We start from the raw sequence: 22,285 nt of genomic DNA on the forward strand, positions 1-22,285 counted from the left end.
CATGGAGTCTTAGCCACTGGACCACAGGGAAGTCCCTAGGCTTTCTAAGAGTTTGACTACTTTAGATACCTCATGTAAGTGGAATCATGAAGTATTTGTCTTTTTTGTGACTAGCATTTTCACATATCATAATATCTCCAAGTTTCATTCATGTTACTGTATATGACAGGATTTCCTTCTTAAAATGTTACTTTTTAAAAATTAGATAATAGTATGGAAGAATCATCTTGATGTAATATTGAGTAAAAAAGGTAAAATATTCTGGTTGTGTTTGAGTGATGGATACGAGAGATCACTCCCCTACTTTCTTCTTGTCCAATTTTAATCAGCGTGTATTTTTTTTAATAACGAAATTTTTGTAATAACATGGAAAATCGTTGTGATATAATTAGGGAAAAAAGCGAGGTTCAAAACTGTATATACTGAACTGTACTATAAGATTACTGTCATGTTAAAACCATGTACAGGAAAATAATATGGGAGGAAGCGCACTGAAACACTAACAAGGATTATATTAAGGTGATGGATTGGGGGTGTGGCCAAGATGGCAGAGTACGAAGATCCTAAGCTCACACCTTCCCACAGGCACACCAAAATTACAACTACTTACAAAGCAGCTCCCTATGAGAATTATTTGAAGACTATCAGGAAAGACTTTTCACAACTAAGGATATAAAGAAGTAACCATAACAAGACAGGCAGGGGGGCTGGAGACACTGTATTGCCAGAACCCATACCCCTAGGTAGGTAGCCCACAAATAGGAGGATACTCACAATTGCAGAGGTTCCCCCCAAGGAGCAAAAGGTTCAAGCCCCATGTTGGGCTCCCTAGCTCAGGGGTCCTGTACCAGAAGATGAGCCCCCAGAATGTCTGACTTTGTGTATAAGAGAGCTGGAGGGCTGTAGGAAAGAGAGACTCCACTCTTAAAGGGCACACATAAAATCTCACACACTCTGAATCCTAGCACAGAGGCAGTAGTTTGAAAGAAGCCTGGGTCAGACCCACTTGCTAATCTTGGAGAGCCTCCCAAAGAGGCAGGAAGCAGCTGGACCTCCGAGGGATGAAGACACTGGCAGCAGCCATTTCTGGGAGCTTCTTCTACCACAATGACACCAGCACTGGCAAGTGTCATTTGGAATCCTCCCTCTAGCATATTCGTGCTGGGGGCTTATCCAACCACCAGTGAGCTGGCAGCAGCCCCTGTCTAATGCCCCTCCCCAGGCCATACAGACAGCCTCAGATGGACCAAGCCCTGCCCTCCAGTGGGCCGGCAGTGGTTGCCTCCCCTCACCAGGCTGCTCAGCCAACCACACGGGAAGCCTACCCCACCCTCCAGCAGGACCACAGCCACTGCAGGAGGCAGGGCCTTGCAGCCAACTGGGCTGGGGACCAGCCCCGCTTACCAGCATGCCCACAGTAGTCAGCCCTGCCACAACAGAAGGACACACGCAGCCTACAGAGGGGGCATATAGCTCTGGTGACCAGAGGGGAGTGTGCTGCTGGGCCCCATGGGACTCTCCTACATAAGGCCACTACTCCAAGATTGGGAAACAAAACTGGCCTACCTAATACATAGAAATAAACAAAGAGAATTAGGCAAAATGAAGAGACTGTAACAAGAGACAAAGAAGGACATTATATAATGATAAAAGGATCAACCCAACAAGAAGATATAACAACTGTAAATATATATTCACCAAACACAGGAGCACCTAAATACATAAAGCAAATATTAACAGACATAAAAAGAGAAATCAACAGTAATACAATAGTAGGGGACATTAACACCCCACTTTCATCAATGGACAGATCATCTAGACAGAAAATCAATAAGGAAATACAGACCTTAAATAACACATAAGACCAAATGGACTTAATTGATATTTATAGAGCTTTCCACCCAAAAGCAGCAGAATACATTCTTTTCAAGGGCACATGGAACATTCTCCAGGATAGATGCTAGGCCACAAAACAAGCCTTGGTAAATTTATGGAAGTTGAAATCATATCAAGCATCTTTTCCAACCATAATGCTATGAGGCTAGAAATCAATTACAAGAAAAAATCTGCAAAAACCCACAAATATATGGAGGCTAAACAATATGCTACTAAACAACCAGTGGATCACTGAAGAAATCAAAGAGGAAATAAAAAAATACCTAGAGATAAATGAAAGTGAAAACATGATGATCCAAAACCTGTGGGTTCAGCAAAAGCAGTTCTAAGAGGTAAGTTTATACTGATACAAGGTTACCTTAGGAAACATGAAAAATCTCAAATAAACAACCTAACCTTACACCTAAATCAACTAGAGAAAGAAGAACAAACAAAACCCCAAGTTAGTAGAAGGAAAGAAATCATAAAGACCAGAGCAGAAATAAATGAAATAGACTTAAAAAAAATCAATGAAACTAAAAGCTGGTTCTTTGAAAAGATAAACAAAATTGATAAAACTTTAGCCAGACTCATCAAGAAAAAATGAGAGGGCCCAAATAAATAAAATCAGAAATGAAAGAGAACTTATAACTGGACACAGAAATACAAATGATCATGAGAGATTACAATTTTACACCAATAAAATAAACAATCTAGGAAAAATGGATAAATTCCTAGAAACATACAATCTCCCAAGACTGAATCAGGAAGAAATAGAAAATATGAACAGACCAATTACCAGTAATGAAATCAAATCAGTAATTTAAAAACTCCCAACAAACAAAAGTCCAGGATCAGAAGGTTCACGGGTGAATTCTACAAAACATTTAAAGAGGAGTTAACATTTATCCTTCTCAAACTATTCCAAAAAAATTGAATAGAAAGGAACATTCCATGAGGACAGAATCACCCTAATACGATAACCAGACAAAGACACCACAAAAAGAGAAAATCACAGGCCAGAATCACTAATGAACATAGACACAAAAATTCTCAACAAAATGTCAGCAAACCAAATTAACAATACATTAAAAGGATCATACACCATAATCAAGTGGGATTTATCCCACGCATGCAAGGATGGTTCAATATTTGCAAATCAATCAATTTTCAATTTGATACACCACATTAAAAAACTGAAGAATAGGGCCTCCCTGGTGGCGCAGTGGTTGAGAGTCCGCCTGCCGATGCAGGGGATACGGGTTCGTGCCCCGGTCTGGGAGGATCCCATATGCCGCGGAGCGGCTGGGCCCGTGAGCCATGGCCGCTGAGCCTGCGCGTCCGGAGCCTGTGCTCCGCAACGGGAGAGGCCACAACAGTGAGAGGCCCGCGTACGGAAAAAAAAAAACAAAAAAAAACAAAAAAAAAAAACTGAAGAATAAAAAGCATATCATCATCTCAATAGATGCAGAAAAAGCTTTTGACAAAATTCAACATCCATTTATGACACAAACTTTCAATAAAATGGGTATAGAGGGAATATACCTCAACATCAGAAAGGCCATATATGACAAACCCACAGCCAACATCATACTCAATGGTAAAAAGCTGAAAGTATTTCTTCTAAGATCAGGAACAAGACAAGAATGCCTACCCTTGCCACTTTTATTCAACATAATATTGGAAGTCCTAGCCACAGCAATCAGACCAGTGTACACAATATCACACTGTGCACAATACCACACAATATGTGTACAAATAAAATACTGTCTTGATTACTGCAGCTTCATGTAAATCTTGCAATGAGGTAGTGTAAGTCCAACTTTGCCCTTTCTTGTCAAAATTATTTCAGTTGTTCTAGGTCTTTCACTTTTCCATTCAAATTTTAGAGTCAGCTTGTAAATTTCTTCAAAAAAGCTTGCTGTGGGGCTTCCCTGGTGGCACAGTGGTTGAGAGTCCGCCTGCCGATGCAGGGGACGCGGGTTCTTGCCCCGGTCCGGGAAAATCCCACATGCCGCAGAGCGGCTAGGCCCGTGAGCCATGGTCGCTGAGCCTGCACGTCCGGAGCCTGTGCTCCGTCCGCAATGGGAGAGGCCACAACAATGAGAGGCCCGTGTACCGCAAAAACAAACAAACAAACAAACAAACAAAAAACAGCTTGCTGTGATTTGGCTGAGAATGTATTGAATCTATAGATCAATCTGAGAAGAACTGCCATCTTAAAAATATTGAGCTTTCTAATTCACAAACAGGTATATCTATGCATTTATTTAGATCTTAATTTCCCTCTACAATGTTTGCTGTTTTCAGTGTATATGTCTTGCCTCTGTTAAATTTCATTATTTCACTTTTTATGTTATTGTAAATGGAACTGCTTGCTTAACTTCATTTTCCTAATTGTTAATTTCTAGTTTATAGAAATATAATTAACTTTGTATGTTGACTTTGTAGCCTGTGACCTGGCTAAATCCATATATTAGTTCTAATGGCTTTTAGTAAATTTCTTAGGATCTTCTAGATGAACAATCGTGTTGTTTGAAATAAAGACAGTTTTACTTCTTATTTTCCAAACTGTGTATTTTTTATTGTTTCTTGCTTTGTTGCACTGGCTAAGACTTCAAGTACTATGATGAACAGGAGTGATGAACATAGACATTCCTGATTTTAGGTTAAAAGCATTGAGCTTTCACCACTGAGTAAGATGTTAGCCTTACGTTTTTTTGTAGATGCCCTCAGCCAGGTTGAGAAGCTTCCTTTTATTCTTAGTTTGCTGGATATTTTTATCTTCAATAGGTGTTGAATTTTTTCAGTGTTTTTTTCTGTATTTATTGAAATGATCATATGGTTTATCTACTTTGTCCTGTTAATGTAGTAAATTACATTGATTGATGTTAAGCCAACCTTAAATTTCTGGGATAAACCCCACCTGCTCAAGATGTATTACCCTTTTTAACATATTGTTGAAATTGATTTGGTAAAATTTTATTAAGGATCTTTTGCATCTATGTTAATAAGGTCCATAGTTTTCTTTTCTTGTAATATGATTGTCTGGTTTTGGTATCAGAGTAATACTAGCCTCAGAAAGTGAGTTGGAAAAGTGTTCTTTCCTATAATATTTTCAGAAGGATTTTTGTATAGAATTGGTACTACTTCTATAAATGTTTGAGAGAATTCACCAGTGAAGTCATCTGAATCTCTAGCTTTCTTTGTGGGAAATTTTTAATTATAAATTTAATTTTGGTAATTGATATGAGACTATTCAAATTCTCCAGTTTTTCTTGGGTCAGTTTTGGTAATTTTTGTCTGTCAGGGAATCGGTCCATTTATCTAAGTTGCCAGATTTATTGGCATAAAGTTTTTCATAATGTTTCCTTATTATCCTCTTAAAATGTTTGAAGGATAATGATAACCCCTCCTTTATCGTTTTTTTTTTTTAACACAGAAGTTACTCTTTAATTTTTGCTTCAAGAAGCAGGGATCAGTGACTACAGATCTCATACTATTAAGAATTGGTAGAAGGGAAATTTCATAATTAAATTGAAAGATTATTTTTTAATTTTTATTGAAGTATAGTTGATTTACAATGTTGTGTTAGTTTCAGGTATATAGAAAAGTGATATATATATATATATATATATATATATATATATACATACATATACATATATACTCTTTTTCAGATTCTTCTCCCTTATAGGTTATTACAAGATATTGAGTATAGCTCCCTGTGCTTTCCTTTAATCTTGACATTGGTAATTTATATCTTAATGTCCTTAGCTATAGGTTTATCAGTTGTATTTGAAAAGACCAGTATTTTGCTTTCAGTGATTTTCTCTGTTCATCTTGTATTTCACTGATTTCTGCTCTTTATAATTTTCTTCCTTCTATTTATATTGGGTTTACGTTGCTCTTCTTTTTCTGGTTTTTAAGATGAGAATTTAGATAATTACTTTTAGATCTTTTTGTCTTTTCTAATATAAACACTTAAAGTGGTAAACTGTCCCCTAAGTGCTGCTTTACTTGCATGACACAAAGTTTGACACACTGTATCTTCATTATTGTTCAGGGAAAAATATTTTCTAATTCCCCTTGTGATTTCTTCTCTGATTCGTGAGTTATTTAGAAGTATGCTGCTTAGGGACTTCCCTGGTGGTCCAGTGGTTAAGACTTCACCTTCCAATGCCAGGGATGCGGGTTCGATCCCTGGTCGGGGAGCTAGGATCCCACATGCCTCAGGGCCAAAGGACCAAAACATAAAACAGAAGCAATACTGTAGCACAGTATTGCTTTAAAAGTGGTCCACATTAAAAAATCTTTAAAAAAAATTATGTTGCTTAATTCCAAGTATTTGAGGATTTCCTAGTGATATTATTCTCAGTTGATCTCTATTTAATTCTTTTTTTTTTGGTATCAGTAAACATATCCTGTATGATTTTAATTTTTAAAAATCCGTTATGACTTGTTTTATGCCCCAGTACTTAATCTATCTTAATGAACATCCCATGTACACTTGGAAAGAACATGTATTTTGTGGTTGTTGGGGTTAGTGTTCTATAAATAACAATTAAGTCAGAATGGTTGATGATGTAGTTTGTATCTTCTATATCTTTGCTGATATTTTATGTAGCTGTTCTATCAATTACTTAGAGAGGGTTACTGAAATCTTCATCTGTGATTGTGGAATTGTCTGTTTCTCCCTCTAATCTGTCCATTTCTGCTTACTGTATACTAAAGCTCTGTTATTAGTACATAGACATTTATGATTTTTAAAACTTCCTGATGAATTGACCTTTTTTTAAAATCACTGTGCAATATAATAATCTCACCAACATTGGTATTATTTTCCAAACATCTTTTAGTTCTCCTTTGTAATTATTTTAAATTCTCCATAATACCACTTAGGTTTGAACTTTAAAGGATATAGACCTCTAAATATCCTTTCCACTTGTACTAAAATGCCATTATCTCCTCCCAGCACACTGAAGATCCTAGATAGCTCTAAATTAATATTAAAGGAAGAATTGTTTAGTAAGCTGTATGTTGGCAAAATTTTTATTAACCTTTCTCACAGTTGCTGGGTTTTGTGATATTCCACACAGGCAGAGATTATTTGGGGCAAGTGGCTGACTACAGAATATTAAGTGATTTTTTAAATGATCTATTTCAAGAGATACATCAGATTTCAAGTTGATCTCCAGGAAGTAGAGGGCTGAAAGTTAGTATGCATCGACACTAAAATTCAAGTAAATGACAACTAGAGAACCACACACAGATTTCAATTTTTTACAGAAGAATTTTAAAGCATAGTCATTATTTCATTTCAGAGCAAATGAGGCAGAAACAGTTTTAGTTCTGAAACTATGACAGAGCATTTAGCAACATGACATTTACCCCTAGATGTTTACTATTATGTAGCTTTGATTTTCTAAATGTATTTGAATCATACAAATATCTACATGCTTTTTTTCCTCTCAGTTATTTGGGAAACTTCAAAAAGGGTAGTCACACCCAAAGCTCTTTAAGCATTTGGCTAGAATTTAATCAAAATAAACTGTGTTGTGAGCAAGTATAGAAAAACATTTATGGGCTTAGACAGCTCAGTGATCCCTACTTGTCCATAACTGTTCTAAATATCTGTAATTTTCAAAAGTTGTGTCAATGTACCTAAGAAAACTGTAAAGACAAAATAAAACATTGGGATCTGAGCACCTACTGTGGTTAACTACCCAAACCCATGGGGGCATTTTGGTAGAGAGCCACCTACAGAGCAAGCAAACCCAAATATGCACTGAGGGCCCACAAAGTAACAGCTGATTCCTCACAGTTATTAAATTTAATCTTCATAAAAACACTATGGTATTGTTGCATTCCTTTTGCAGATGTGGAACCAGGCTTTGAAAGATTAAGTGGCTCACCAAAGGCGACATGGCCGTAAGTGGTAGCTATGGGATGTGAACCTAGATCTCCTGACACTAGATGTGGTATTTGCTCTACTTTGCCAGAGAAACCTATAGATCAGGAGTTGGCAAACTTTTTCTGTAAAGGACCAGATCCTTTAAGCTCTGCAAACCATATGGTCTCTTAACTCCGTTCTTGTAGTAAGTAAATAGCCATAGATAATATGTAAGTAAATGAGTCTAGCTGTGTTCCAATAAAACTTTATTTACAAAAACAGGTGGTGGACTGGTCCAGGGGTTGTGGCCCAGGGGCTTTGGCCCACGGGTTGTGGTTTGCTGATCCCTGCTACGGATTAAAACATACAAACAAACCATAAAAGAATTAGGCTCTAAAGTTTTTCATCTACTGACTTTCAGAGACATTTTCATTACTACTCCCTTACTCTACTCAATTACACACAATAATTATGATTTCGCTGTAAATTCATCTTCCAGTTCCTAGGTCTTCCACAGTGCCAACTTTCATCTCCCTAACACAAATTCTAGCTTTGATGATGATCACTTTACGGGAGTGATCAAAACCTTTTTTTTAAAACAGTGAGGACCAATGAAGGAAACAGATTCTCCCCCCGCCCCGCTCAGTAATAATACCTTTACTGGATCCCCAAATGAAAAAACAATTTCCTGCTTTACTGAATACTTTTAAATGCTAATGAAAAACTGGTACTTCTTTTTAGTTATCAAAATGCTAACGTGGAGCAACAGAGTCATCTTTCTAACCTTCCATGTGCTTTAGGATTCAAAACATGTCTTTTTTTTTTAGATGTTGGGGGTAGGAGTTTATTAATTAATTTATTTATTTTTGGCTGTGTTGGGTCTTCGTTTCTGTGCGAGGGCTTTCTCTAGTTGTGGCAAGCGGGGGCCACTCTTCATCGCGGTGCACGGGCCTCTCACTATCGCGGCCTCTCCCCTGCATTAGCAGGCAGATTCTCAACCACTGCGCCACCAGGGAAGCCCAAAACATGTCTTCTTATACATTATTTCATTTACCTTTGAAGCAAACTCTGAAGTAGGTGTCATTATGGAGAAACTGATATTCACAGAGGTTAAGCGACTCACCCAGAGTCACAACTCCTTCTCTTCTGTGTAACACTGAAGAAGCAAGTACTGTGCTGGGTGCAAGGAAGAAGGAGAAAAATAAAATCACACTTCCTTGCCTTTCTCCTTATCCTCTTTGTTGATCCCTGGCCTCCACCAAAACCCACATACCTAGATAAGCAATTCTGAAAAGATTCTTCTCCTGGTGGTTGCCCAGGTAGTTATTTTTTTCCTTTCAGGCCTCTGCCTTGTTTTTTATTTGTTTGTTTTTTGCGGTACGAGGGCCTCTCACTGCTGTGGCCTCTCCCGTTGCGGAGCACAGGCTCTGGACGCGCAGGCTCAGTAGTTGTAGCTCACGGGGCCAGCCGCTCCGCGGCATGTGGGATCTTCCCGGCCCAGGGCACGAACCCGTGTCCCTTGCATCGGCAGGCGGATTCTCAACCACTGCGCCACCAGGGAAGCCCGCCTCTGCCTTGTTGAACTGAAAGCTGTACTTGAAATCAGATTGGACACTTTTCTGGAAAACCAAACAGGGCATGAAGCTCTCTGGTCTTGGGCTGTTCATCACCGCTTTATGAGATAATTCCCTCCAGCAACTCATCTACACTATTACAAATAAGCATTTTCAAAATTCAGTGTCAAGGTAGTTATTATTTTATTTACTACTGCTTCTGAAAGTTAGTTATATTTCCCCAAATATATTCTGTAGTCTCTACTACTTCTATCCCCTTTGAAATGATGTTATTTACTATATTCCTTCATCTGTCAATATTCCCTCTGCATATAGTCAGTCCCCTGTGTCTACTGGCCTTTCTTCAACTAATTATAAAGTGTGTAATATCTAAAGTGAGGTCCTTACTTGACCCATTGCATTACCTGGTCATAAACATTTCTTCAAGGTCTGATATTAATTCTTGCAGATCCTGTTGATTTGCTAATTCATATAGCTGTCCTAATGTCTTCACTAAGCACATTTGGTAGTTTAGGGCATTTTTCACTTCAGGTAAGGATTTTTTTTTTTTTTTAATTACAAGAAGATAGAGTCGCACAGAGAGTCTGCTGAATGGAACTTTCTTAGCCCTACTTACCTCTGCAATCAGATCATGTAGCTCTCCTTCACTAGGGCAGCATCCTAATGACCTGATAATTGTTCCGATCTCTCTGGGGAAAAAAGCAGTCAATTGCTTTAGAATATAAACTATGAAAAGACAAGTGCTATATTTCTCTAAATTATTTCAGAGCAGATGTAGCGTAGCAAACAAAGTCATACAATAAATATTGTATCAAGAGGATGGAAGATACTTTCTGAGGAAAGGAAAAGGCCGACAAGTGAACCCAAGAGAGAAGAAAGAAGTATTTGTGTTGACTGGCAAGTGCAAGTCCTGCTTGGGCCAAAATCAAAAAGTTCTAGAAAAGGAAAAGAAAGGAGGGAGAAATAAGAAAAAGAAAGGTCAGCCACTTACTAACTGGCTTTAAGTGTTAGTTGATTCTTTTAAGCCTCAGTTTCCACATCTGTAAAATGAGGATGATAATTTCTAATGTGGTGAAGTCTACATTAGTGGCAGAGAACCTAAAAGCAAGGGCTCTAGTGGCAGACTGCTAGGGTTCAAACTCCAGCCCTGCAATTTGCTAGACTGGGCAGGTTAATCCCTGTGCATATAATCCTGCCTGGTAGGTAAATCCCAGTACCTCCCTTGAAATACTCAGAACTGGACTGGGAGCAGTCTAAGGGCAAAGAGCCGTCATAACATAAGCACAGCTTTCAGCAGAGCAGCCACCCAGTAAATATCAGCTACTCCCCACCCCGCCCCATGGTAATTTAATTCAATTCAACAAATAGCCCAAGGAAAGTATAAATTATATTCAGTACTCCCTGGGTGCTGAGACAGAGGATTTATAATAGATTGTTAAATATTTCCGCTTAAAATGATTAAAAAGTTGTGATATTTTGAATGTTAATTTCACAAATATTCACTTAACTAGAATATTTAGCTTCTTTACCATTCTGGCTAATATTGGTGGTGTTATATTTACTGTCTATTTTACTGAGAAAATATTTTAAATAAGAATTTTTAAGTTCTTCACTTAAGGAGGCTGCAGGATGAGTATCAACTTAAGAGAAAAACCTGAAGTCAGTAACTGTGGAAGACAGGATTCTTGACGCTCACTGATTGATCTGAAGGCCAGCTAAACATGTAAGGTCTTCACGCCAACTCTGTTTCACATCTCCCTGAGCACCTTAGGCTCAACACCTCTGCACTGCTTTTCCTGCCCACAGCCCTCATTGAGGCAGGATCTGAACATGACGCTACTACTAGACACTAAAAATATTTTATGAGATTATACTTTCTCTCAAGAAGCCCCTAAAGATGACCCATAAGACTGGCTAACACCAATGTAGTAATGTTCTTGTAACATCAGACGGGGCTATTGCATACATTAGAACAAATAGTTAATGAGGCAGGGACAAAAAATATAATTTGAGAAGTATTCACAGATTTATCCCCTCCGTAACCTCCTAGGCCTTCTGTTCTTTGAATCAGAGAACCGCTTCAACTCCAGACTCAGAAGGACAAGAACAAAGGCTTCCTTAACTCACAGAAACAAAGGGAGGGTAGGGAAGGGAGATGGGAAAGGCCTGAACGCCCCTGCAGGTTAGAAATCTCAGGGAGGTGGGATGGGGAAAAAGAGAAATTTCAGGCCTGAGCCGTGCAGTACCGTAGCTACTACCTCCATCTGGCTATGGGGCACTAGCTAGCAATGTGACTAATCCAGACTGAAATGGGCTCTAAGTAAAAAATATACATGGACTTCAAAAACTTAGTGTGAAAAAAATGTAAAATATCTCATTAAAAAATTTTAATTGATTACATGTGGAAATCATAATACTTTAGACATATCAGTTAAATAAAACATATTGTTAAAATGCCCTTTCTTTTACTTCTTTAAAATATGGTTACTAGAAAATTTTAAATTATATGTGTAATACTCCTTTTGATGGTACTTTTCTAGGCAATAGCTGCCATCATGATTCACACTTTGCAAAGACAAGTACAGTACATAAAGAGAAAATTAGAATTACAGTGTGCTGTGTCAGCAACATAATCAATCCCCTCCTTGTGCTGCTCTGAGAAAATTTCAACCTTATTTCTTTATTTATTGGCCGCACCTCGCAGCATGTGGGATCTTAGTTCCCTGACCAGGGGTTGAACCCATGCCCCCTGCAGTGGAAGCATGGAGTCTTAACCACTGGACCACCAAGGAAGTCCCTCAACCATACTTTTTTTTTTTTTCTTTTTTTTTTCTTTTTCTTTTTCTTTTTATTTTTATTTTTTATTAGTTTCTGCTTTATAACAAAGTGAATCAGTCATACACATACATCTGTTCCCACATCCCTTCCCTCATGCATCTCCCTCCCTCCCACCCTCCCCATCCCACCCCTCCAGGCGGTCACAAAGCACCGAGCTGATCTCCCTGTGCCATGCGGCCGCTTCCCACCATCTATCTACCCCACGTTTGGTAGTGTATATATGTCCATGCCTCTCTTTCGCTTTGTCACAGCTTACCCTTCCCCCTCCCCATATCCTCAAGTCCATTCTCAAGTAGGTCTGTGTCTTTATTCCCGTTTTACCCCTAGGTTCTTCATGCCATTTTTTTTTTTTTAAATTCCGTATATGTGTGTTAGCATACGGTATTTGTCTTTCTCTTTCTGACTTACTTCACTCTGTATGACAGACTCTAGGTCTATCCACCTCATTACAAATAGCTCAGTTTCGTTTCTTTTTATGGCTGAGTAATATTCCATTGTATATATGTGCCACATCTTCTTTATCCATTCATCCGATGATGGACACTTAGGTTGTTTCCAGCTCCGGGCTATTGTGAATAGAGCTGCAATGAACATTTTGGTACATGTCTCTTTTTGAATTATGGTTTTCTCAGGGTATATGCCTAGTAGTGGGATTGCTGGGTCATATGGTAGTTCTATTTTTAGTTTTATAAGGAACCTCCATACTGTTCTCCATAGTGGCTGTACCAATTCACATTCCCACCAGCAGTGCAAGAGTGTTCCCTTTTTTCCACACCCTCTCCAGCATTTATTGTTTCTAGATTTCTTGATGATGGCCATTCTGACTGGTGTGAGATGATATCTCATTGTAGTTTTGATTTGCATTTCTCTGATGATTAATGATGTTGAGCATTCTTTCATGTGTTTGTTGGCAGTCTGTATATCTTCTTTGGAGAAATGCCTATTTAAGTCTTCTGCCCATTTTTGGATTGGGTTGTTTGTTTTTTTGCTATTGAGCTGCATGAGCTGTTTATAAATTTTGGAGATTAATCCTTTGTCAGTTGCTTCATTTGCAAATATTTTCTCCCATTCTGAGGGTTGTCTTTTGGTCTTGTTTATGGTTTCCTTTGCTGTGCAAAAGCTTTGAAGTTTCATTAGGTCCCATTTGTTTATCTTTGTTTTTATTTCCATTTCTCTAGGAGGTGGGTCCAAAAGGATCTTGCTGTGATTTATGTCATAGAGTGTTCTACCTATGTTTTCCTCTAAGAGTTTGATAGTTTCTGGCCTTACATTTAAGTCTTTAATCCATTTTGAGCTTATTTTTGTGTATGGTGTTAGGGAATGATCTAATCTCAAACTTTTACATGTCCTTGTCCAGTTTTCCCAGCACCACTTATTGAAGAGGCTGTCCTTTCTCCACTGTACATTCCTGCCTCCTTTATCAAAGATAAGTTGGCCATATGTGCATGGGTTTATCTCTGGGCTTTCTATCCTGATCCACTGATCTATCTTTCTGTTTTTATGCCAGTACCACACTGTCTTAATTACTGTAGCTTTGTAGTATAGTCTGAAGTCAGGGAGCCTGATTCCTCCAGCTCCGTTTTTCGTTCTCAAGATTGCTTTGGCTATTCGGGGTCTTTTGTTTTTCCAAACAAATTTTGAAATTTTTTGTTCTAGTTCTGTGAAAAATGCCAGTGGTAGTTTGATAGGGATTGCATTGAATCTGTAGATTGCTTTGGGTAGTACAGTCATTTTCACAATATTGATTCTTCCAATCCAGGAGCATGGTATATCTCTCCATCTATTTGTATCTTCTTTAATTTCTTTCATCAGTGTCTTATAATTTTCTGCATACAGGTCTTTTGTCTCCTTAGGTAGGTTTATTCCTAGATATTTTATTCTTTTTGTTGCAATGGTAAATGGGAGTGTTTTCTTGATTTCATTTTCAGATTTTTCATCATTAGTGTACAGGAATGCCAGAGATTTCTGTACATTAATTTTGTATCCTGCTACTTTACCAAATTCATTGATTAGCTCTAGTAGTTTTTCGGTAGCATCTTTAGGATTCTCTATGTACAGTATCATGTCATCTGCAAACAGTGACAGCTTTACTTCTTCTTTTCCGATTTGGATTCCTTTTATTTCCTTTTCTTCTCTGATTGCTGTGGCTAAAACTTCCAAAACTATGTTGAATAAGAGTGGTGAGAGTGGGCAACCTTGTCTCGTTCCTGATCTTAGTGGAAATGGTTTCAGTTTTTCACCATTGAGGACAATGTTGGCTGTGGGTTTGTCATATATGGCCTTTATTATGTTGAGGAAAGATCCCTCTATGCCTACTTCCTCAACCATACTTAAATGAAGTCCTTTGTCGCTGACCCAGGTCTCATGTCTTCCGCAACATCTATGAAACAGTAACAGACTAACTTACCAGCTTTCAAGGGGGATAAAAGCAAACCATAGACTTGACATGTATAAGGATGCACAGGAGAAAATCTGGGCTGGAAACACAGGTCTGGTAACGAAGCCACAGGAGCAGAAGAGCTCCTCTAGGAAGAGTATCCCGGCTGGAAGAGATGACGAGCCAGGAAGAGCTCAGAGGAGTACCTACACTGACACAGTGGTCTAGTCCCTGTACTAGACACAGGGAAGAGGAGCCAGGCAGTAAAAGCAGAAATTCAGGACAGGGTGGCGTCATGGAAGCTAAGGAAAGAGATGGAAAAATTGAGTCATCTTTGGTGTCAAATGCTGCTCGGAGGTCGAGTAAGACAAGTTCTGAGACATGTCCACTGGATTTAGTGAAGAAGGAAATCAGTTCTGATTTTTGATCAAGGATGTTTCGCTTGAAAGTGGGGGAGAAATCAGATTGCACTGGGTTGAGGTAGATGGATCTATAAAGTGAAGGGGAAGAAGAGATGTCTGGAAGGGGACATGGTGTCAAGGAAGATTTTTTTTTTTTAATTTAAGACAAGAAAGAGGTGAGCATGTTTTAATACCACTGGGAATGAGCCAGTGCAAAGTAGAAGGATGATAAGGTTACCGTTAACTGAGCAGGTGGGCTTCCAGAGGAGGTGGGAAGGGCTGGGCCAGGTGCTTAGTGCTGCGTCCACACAGCCATCTGATCTGAGGTCCTGCCACCAGCAAGTTGCTACCTGTGAGAGGGTGGCAGGATCCTCCTCACAGCCTTAGAAAATTTTACTCTATCCCTCTTTCTACTTCCCTTTGAAGAACCTATCACCATCTTCTGCTCTTCTGAGTGCATCTAGCTGGATTGTCACACTCTGCCTACGCAGACCACAGAAAACAAAGCCTAATGATGTCCTCTAAGCATCAAGAAACTTCCTTCTCTCTAGTCCTGAAACACAAAGACCTGATCATATAAGAGAAAAGGGCAAAGACCCTTTGGCTGATGAGTCCACAGTGGCCTAAAGAACAATACAAAACTCAAGAGCTCACCTGTACACAACCAACAGGTCTGCTAGCTCATGCACCCTGCCTCCTGTGGAAAGCTAACCTCTTCCTCTGTACTCCAGGGCTCTGGAAGCTGTGGTCGGGATCCCTTCCGCTGAACTTGGCACAGAGGAAGGCGATGCTACCCCCGCCTTCAGGCCTCGACATCTCAGCAGTACAGTGATCTTCCTTCTCCTTGTTTTTCCTGAAGACTGCATCAGCCTTGGGATCCCAGAGCAACATGAGAGAGGAGAAGGAGAAGCCAACGAATGGCTAATGTTGACCTTTTCCTGGTCTTGGCACATGGGAAAATGGAATTTGATTAGATTTAGAAAAATACAGAAATGTGACACATCTTTGTCCTCTACTTCATATCTGTAAGCCTAGTTTGTGGTTGGGAGTGGGATATGAAGGCCTGCCTCGCCTCTGTGTGGAAAGGCAAGGTCCTCTGCCAAGAGTGAACGGGGAGGCACGGGCTCTTATCTGCCACTCACCACCATGACCTGCCTCTCTAGGCACCCGTTTTCCAGACGGCGAGCCCGGCCCTCGCTCTCACACTCTAAAGCCTGGGCTTCACCGGCTCTGCTGCATATTCTCTGTGTGCCCCTCCAGAAGCCCTCTCCATTCTTCCCCTGCTCCACTCCCTGAGGGCCTGACCTCCTACTGCACCGGCTCCCTTGGCCCCAGGCTTCCGGTTGCAGCTGTCCAACTCAAGGCAGAGCATTGCAGGTTTCCGTTGCTGGGTCACATGCTACCCAAAACGTAGGAGCTTAAACAACAACGAGTTCTTATTTTTCATAATTCTGTGGGTTGGCTGGACGGTTCCTCCACTGGTTTCCCCTGGGCTCACGCAGGCAGCTGTGTTTAGCAATTAATTAATCTACACATATGGTTGTTCAATATTCTATAGTCAACCATTCAAAATTGCCATTACCACCATCCTGGATTCTGGGCCCCTTAACTTCCATCCTGCCTGCTCTAATGAGCCAGAACCCTGAGCATCTCTAACTTTTACTTTCCTGTTCCTGCAGAGCACTGCTGGAAGAAAATAATTAACAAAAAACAAAACAAATCAACCATGATCCACTACAAATTCATGCCATCCAGCATCAAGTGTCCTGGACGTCGCCTGACAATCCTTTATTTCATCTCCTTTTTTTTTTGCGGTACGCGGGCCTCTCACTGTTGTGGCCTCTCCTGTTGTAGAGCGCAGGCTCTGGACGCGCAGGCTCAGCGGCCATGGCTCACGGGCCCAGCCACTCCGCGGCATGTGGGATCTTCCCGGACCGGGGCACGAACCCATGTCCCCTGCATCGGCAGGCGGATTCTCAACCACTGCGCCACCAGGGAAGCCCTTTCATCTCCTTTTGATTCCCTAGAAAACGCCTCCCAAAACAGCTCTTCTGAAGCCTCTCTTGCCTCAAGCTCCAAAGCACTGACTCCCTTAATCTCAGCAGAAAACCCTGCACCTCCTTCACTGAACAGATGAAAACTGCTAAGGCTGGCACCATCACCAACCCTCCGACCACCTGCTCAGTCAGCTCAGGCTGCTCTAACAATTAGGTGGCAGATTAGGTGGCTTAAACCACAAACATTTATTTCTCATAGTTCTGGAGGCTTGAAGTCTGAGATCAAGGCACCAGCGGATTCGGGGTCTGGTGACCGCCCTCTTCCAGGCTTGCAGACAACCACCTTCTTGCTGTGTCCTCACAGGGTGGGAGGAGAGGAGAGCAGGCTCTGGTCTCCCTCTTCTTCTGGGGGCCCTGATCCCATCATGGGGGCTCCCCTCTCATGACCTCATCTAAACCTAATCACCTCCCAAATGCCCCACCTCCAAATGCCATCACGTTGGGGGTTAGGGCCTCAACATATGAATATGAATTTGAGAAGGACTCAAACATTCAGTTCATACCACCATCTTTCCAGGCACTTCCCTCACACCACGTTAGAAGTACGTACATATCCCCTTCCTTACACTCTCAACCTTGAAGGAATAAAAAGTGCTCTTCCTAACAAAGCTAACCCCTCTCAGTTTTTCTTAGTTCCAGTCGTGGCTCTTAGTCTTGACACACCTGCCTCTCTCACCATCTTCACTCTTTTCCTTTATTAGTTGCTTCCTCTCTTGCTGTAAAACATTCACATATCTTCCTTATCCTGAAAAAATTTCTGATAGGTGCCCTACCACCTCCAACCATGCTATTTCTCAGCTTCCTTTTGCTATCACAATACTTCTTCTAAATTACTTATCTTGTAACTGTCGATTCCATTTCCCACTCATCCACTCCACACCTAACCCCTCTGCAAAATCCTGCCGTCACTGGGTCTCAACCCATCAATCAGTCCATGTCTCTCTCTCGCTCCCATGTTCCCTTCCTTATCTTCATCTAACCCTCTCTTCTTCCTATAGCCCCCTTAAGTGCCCCCTGCCCAGTACCCTTACTTGCAAGATTATCTCTACTGTTAAAAATATTACAGAAGGCTAAGAGAATAACAAGTATTTTAGATTTGGACAAAAAGAAGACCACTGGTATCTTAATAACAGCACTTACAGAGGAGAGAGGAAGAAAACTGCTCCCCCCTCCGCCCCCAAGAGTGCTAGTGGTAAGAAAATCTAGACCACAAGTACAGAATACACGGTTGAGGAGGATGCCTACTGAAGAGAATGCATGTCATACCTAATGGCACAGCTCCACAGCACTTACTCTGTGCCAGGCACAGTCTAGCACAGTGCATATATCGACTCATTTAATCCTCATCACACAATGAGGTAGGTACTACTATTATCTCCATTTTACAGATGAAGAAATTAAAACCCAAAGGTGTTAAAGAACTTGCCTGAGGTCACATATAGCCAATATGTTAAAGCAACGACTTCCTCAGGGCTAGGGAAATCTCGGCAGCTGTGGAGAAGTCTGACAAGAGGACTAAGTAGAGAATGGGGATGAGAACAGAAACAAAATCTCTCACGATGTGAGAAAACTAGATTAATTAGCTTTCTGGCTTAGGAATGGACATCTCTCTAAGACTCCTAGAAAGAACAGCTTCACATCTCACTCACCTCCCTTATACCACAATCATGATTTGTACGGACGTGAGAAAAAAATATCTCCTCACAATAGCTCTGTGTGGTAGGTACTGTTTTACAAATGAGGAAAACGGAACCACAAAAACATCAGGTACATTTCCCAAGATCCTAGTAAATAGTGGAAATGGGATTCAGACATACACAAGCTAGAATCTATACTCTTAACCACTGTACACTGTTGTCTCTCATAAATCTCAACTGAGCATATACTTAGGCTTAAAGGAGAACTTCTTGACCATAACAAGGTGCTTCTAAAGAAAGCTGTGGATGTGCCACCCTATGAGACCCTTGAAGATAGATCCAGGGATCACAAACTGATGACCCAAAGAACAAAGGTGGCCCTCAGATAAGGTTTTGTTTAGCATAGCATTGGTTTGCTTCTTTGTTTAGAAGGGACATACATAAATATCATGAGAACTGTCCTACACTTCTGATTCACACACTTACATTACAGGCCCGGTCTATGTAGGAATCTGTGTTTATCACTCTTGGAAAATATCAATTTTGTACTGTTTAGGAATTTACCTGCAAGAAGCAGGGGAAGGAGCCAAATGGCTTCTTAAAGTTCTCCCCAAGTGGTCTGACTCTAAGATTATTTTTAAAGACACAGACACACAAAACCTGTGGCTTATAAAAGAGAATGTTCTTGTTCTCAGAGGATACACACTAGAGTACTTAAGGGAAAAGGTCCCAGTGCCTACAACTTACTCTCAAAGAGTCCAGCAAAAGGAAAATAATAATAAAATGCATAAATACATACATATAAATATATACATGTATGTACCTATTAATATATATGTACATATATATGGAGAAAGTGCACACAATCAAAAGCAAGTGTGGTAAAATGTTAAAAATTGGCGAATCTAAGTGAAAGTACACAAGGGTTCAGTGTACCATTTACTATTCGTCCATAAGCCTGAAGTTTTTTAAACTTCATTTCATTCTCATAATCAAAGCCAAAGTAGTAAGAAATTCTGCCTTGTATAAACTATTCATAAAACAATTTGTTTTTTCATGTTATACTATTTTTACCATTTTGGCTTGAAAAGCTGATTATTAAGGATGTCTTCGCCCTCAGTTTCACAATAAAATATATTAGTTACAACATTTTTCCTCAGTATTTTAGAATTTAATATTGAAAACTTTACCAAGATGATAGATCTAAAATATCCTGTTTCATGAAGTACAAGTAGAGGTGAAGCTGGATACCAGTCTACCATTCTTTCAGGTAAAAGAAAAGCGTATGAAAAGGATGGAGCCCTTTTCATCCCTCGACCAAACAATGAGAAGGCAGCATGGGGAACTGTTCCTGCTGCTGCAGGAAAAGGGCTGTTTTTTTTTTTTTTTTAACATCTTTATTGGAGTATAACTGCTTTACAATGTTGTGTTAGTTTCTGCTGTATAACAAAGTAAATCAGCTATATGTATACATATATCCCCATATCCCCTCCCTCTTGCGTCTCCTTCCCACCCTCCCTATTCCACCCCTCTAGGTGGTCACAGAGCAAAGAGCTGATCTCCCTGTGCTATGTGGCTGCTTCCCACTAGCTATCTATTTTACATTTGGTAGTGTATATATGTCCATGCCACTCTCTCACTTTGTCCCAGCTTACCCTTCCCCCTCCCCGTGTCCCCAAGTCCATTCTCTACGTCTGTGTCTTTATTCCTGTCCTGCCCCTTGTGAGTGACTCTAACAAGCACTGGGCTCAAGCTCTCTAAAGATGAGTAGCACGTCCCAGCGGAACAGTCAGATCAGCCTCTGACCCATAAGGCAGCTCAACCGGAGGTGGCTTTCTGTGGCCATTGGTTGACTGCACCGCCTTGTAAAAGCCACAGAGAGGGCGACAGAGAAGAAAATAATGCGAAGGCAAGTGAGGTGGAGAAGGGAGATGATGTTTAAACACTCATAGTCCCTTCCTCTCTTGTGTGCTCTTTCTTCAAATGATACCAGATGAGGTATCATATTTCAAGAGGCCTCCCGGGTTCCTAAATAGAGTCCTAGAGAGGACAGTAAAGGGAAATGACAGCAGAAGTAAAGGTAACTCAGAGCTTCTCTTTTTCTTGCAGATTCTGAGGCACCAAAGACCAAATGATCCCCTGGGCTCCTCTCACATTATAATCCTAGTGCCAAGAACACTGGACGCAGCAGAAGGGTCAGGTGGGCTCTGAAGAACTCAAGATGGATCTGGGTGGGGCTGAGACCCTGGCCATTCTGAAGAAAACCATATTGTGAACATTCAGCCCCATGTATTGTAAGGCTCCTAAAGGTGAGCTAAGAAAAAAAGAGAAATGCAAGAAAGAACAGAGGCCAGAAAAAGACCAGACCATTAATTTTTTAGGAAGAGAGAGGTCTGAAAAGGAAGAGATCTAAAAAGGAAAATGTAAGAAAACACTGAAAGAGGTGAAAATATAGTTTTAGGAGGCAAGGAATAGAAATGTCAAAGCTTAATGAAAATAAAAGAGAGAAGTTCAGAAATAAGAGAAAATAAGATAGTAGACAGGAACTAGAAAATGAAATAAAAATATGAAATAAGAAAGTAATTGATAGAATTATATATAATATTAAGGCTGATTAACCTATCTAACTTCTACTGAATAAGATTGTGAATCAGTGTATTGATTGAAAATTATTTTAAACTAACCTTTTAAAAGAATTTTAATATTATTAAAATTATTAAAGTACTTAAAATTATTAAAGTCACCTTTAAAAAACTATTTAAGAACATATTGATGTCAAAGTAGTAAAATAAAATTAAAACAGTTTTTTTTTTTTTTTTTTTTTTTTTGCTGTACGCGGGCCTCTCACTGTTGTGGCCTCTCCCGTTGCGGAGCACAGGCTCCGGACGCACAGGCTCAGCGGCCATGGCTCACGGGCCCAGCCGCTCCGCGGCATATGGGATCCTCCCAGACCGGGGCACGAACCCGTATCCCCTGCATCGGCAGGCGGACTCTCAACCACTGCGCCACCAGGGAGGCCCTAAAACAGTTTTTAAATTTTAATAATTTCTTCTAAAGTCTTTCTGTTAGGCTTTTGGAAGAGTAGAGAGAGAGAGAAGGCATAAACAAACTCATGTGTGTACAGGAGTGTGCATGTAGTCAACTGGTTCCTCAGGAGGAAAAGCCCTGATCAGGAGCATTTGCATCTCTATCGGTCAGTTTAAAGATGCCAATCTGACATCACTCAAGGCGGAGCTGGGAAGAGATGCACAATAGCACACCATCACGTGGTACCCTCACCATACAGGAGGCATAAGTCATCTCCAGAGCATAAATAAGACAAAAACATAGTAGAGTAATTAGGAAGTGGTAAGTTTTGAGTATTTACTTTTGTTATTTTTCACTGGTAATAAAAATATTTATTTTACATTTTACATAGAACAACTTGGAAGAGTATAGAATGCTTTATAAGTTTGTGTGTCACCTTCGTGCAGGAGCCACACTAATTTCTCCATACCATTCCAATTTTAGCCTAAGTGCTGCCCACGCGAGCACATTTGCTTTTAGTGTCATTTACTTGTAAGTTTATATAACTTATTTTTTATGAGTTAGGTTTTGACAGTGGCTTGCAGGATTCCTGAAAACTTACTCATC

The 22,285-nt window shown here is 40.2% G+C and overlaps 1 protein-coding gene across 1 annotated transcript in view; it reads right to left on the reverse strand.

Moving 5' to 3' along the window:
- The window catches only part of DRC8 (dynein regulatory complex subunit 8), a gene marked incomplete at its 5' end in the record, with an annotated part of 134,264 nt that overhangs the window by 12,203 nt on the left and 99,776 nt on the right, over positions 1-22,285 (reverse strand). The window contains one exon of the mRNA XM_082612218.1: positions 9,959-10,031. Within this exon, the coding sequence (XP_082468344.1) occupies positions 9,959-10,031 (73 nt within the window). The remainder of the gene's footprint in view (positions 1-9,958; positions 10,032-22,285) is intronic.

Source organism: Mesoplodon mirus (assembly GCF_964341445.2).
Source record: "Mesoplodon mirus genome assembly, chromosome: 3".
NCBI lineage: Eukaryota > Metazoa > Chordata > Mammalia > Artiodactyla > Ziphiidae > Mesoplodon > Mesoplodon mirus.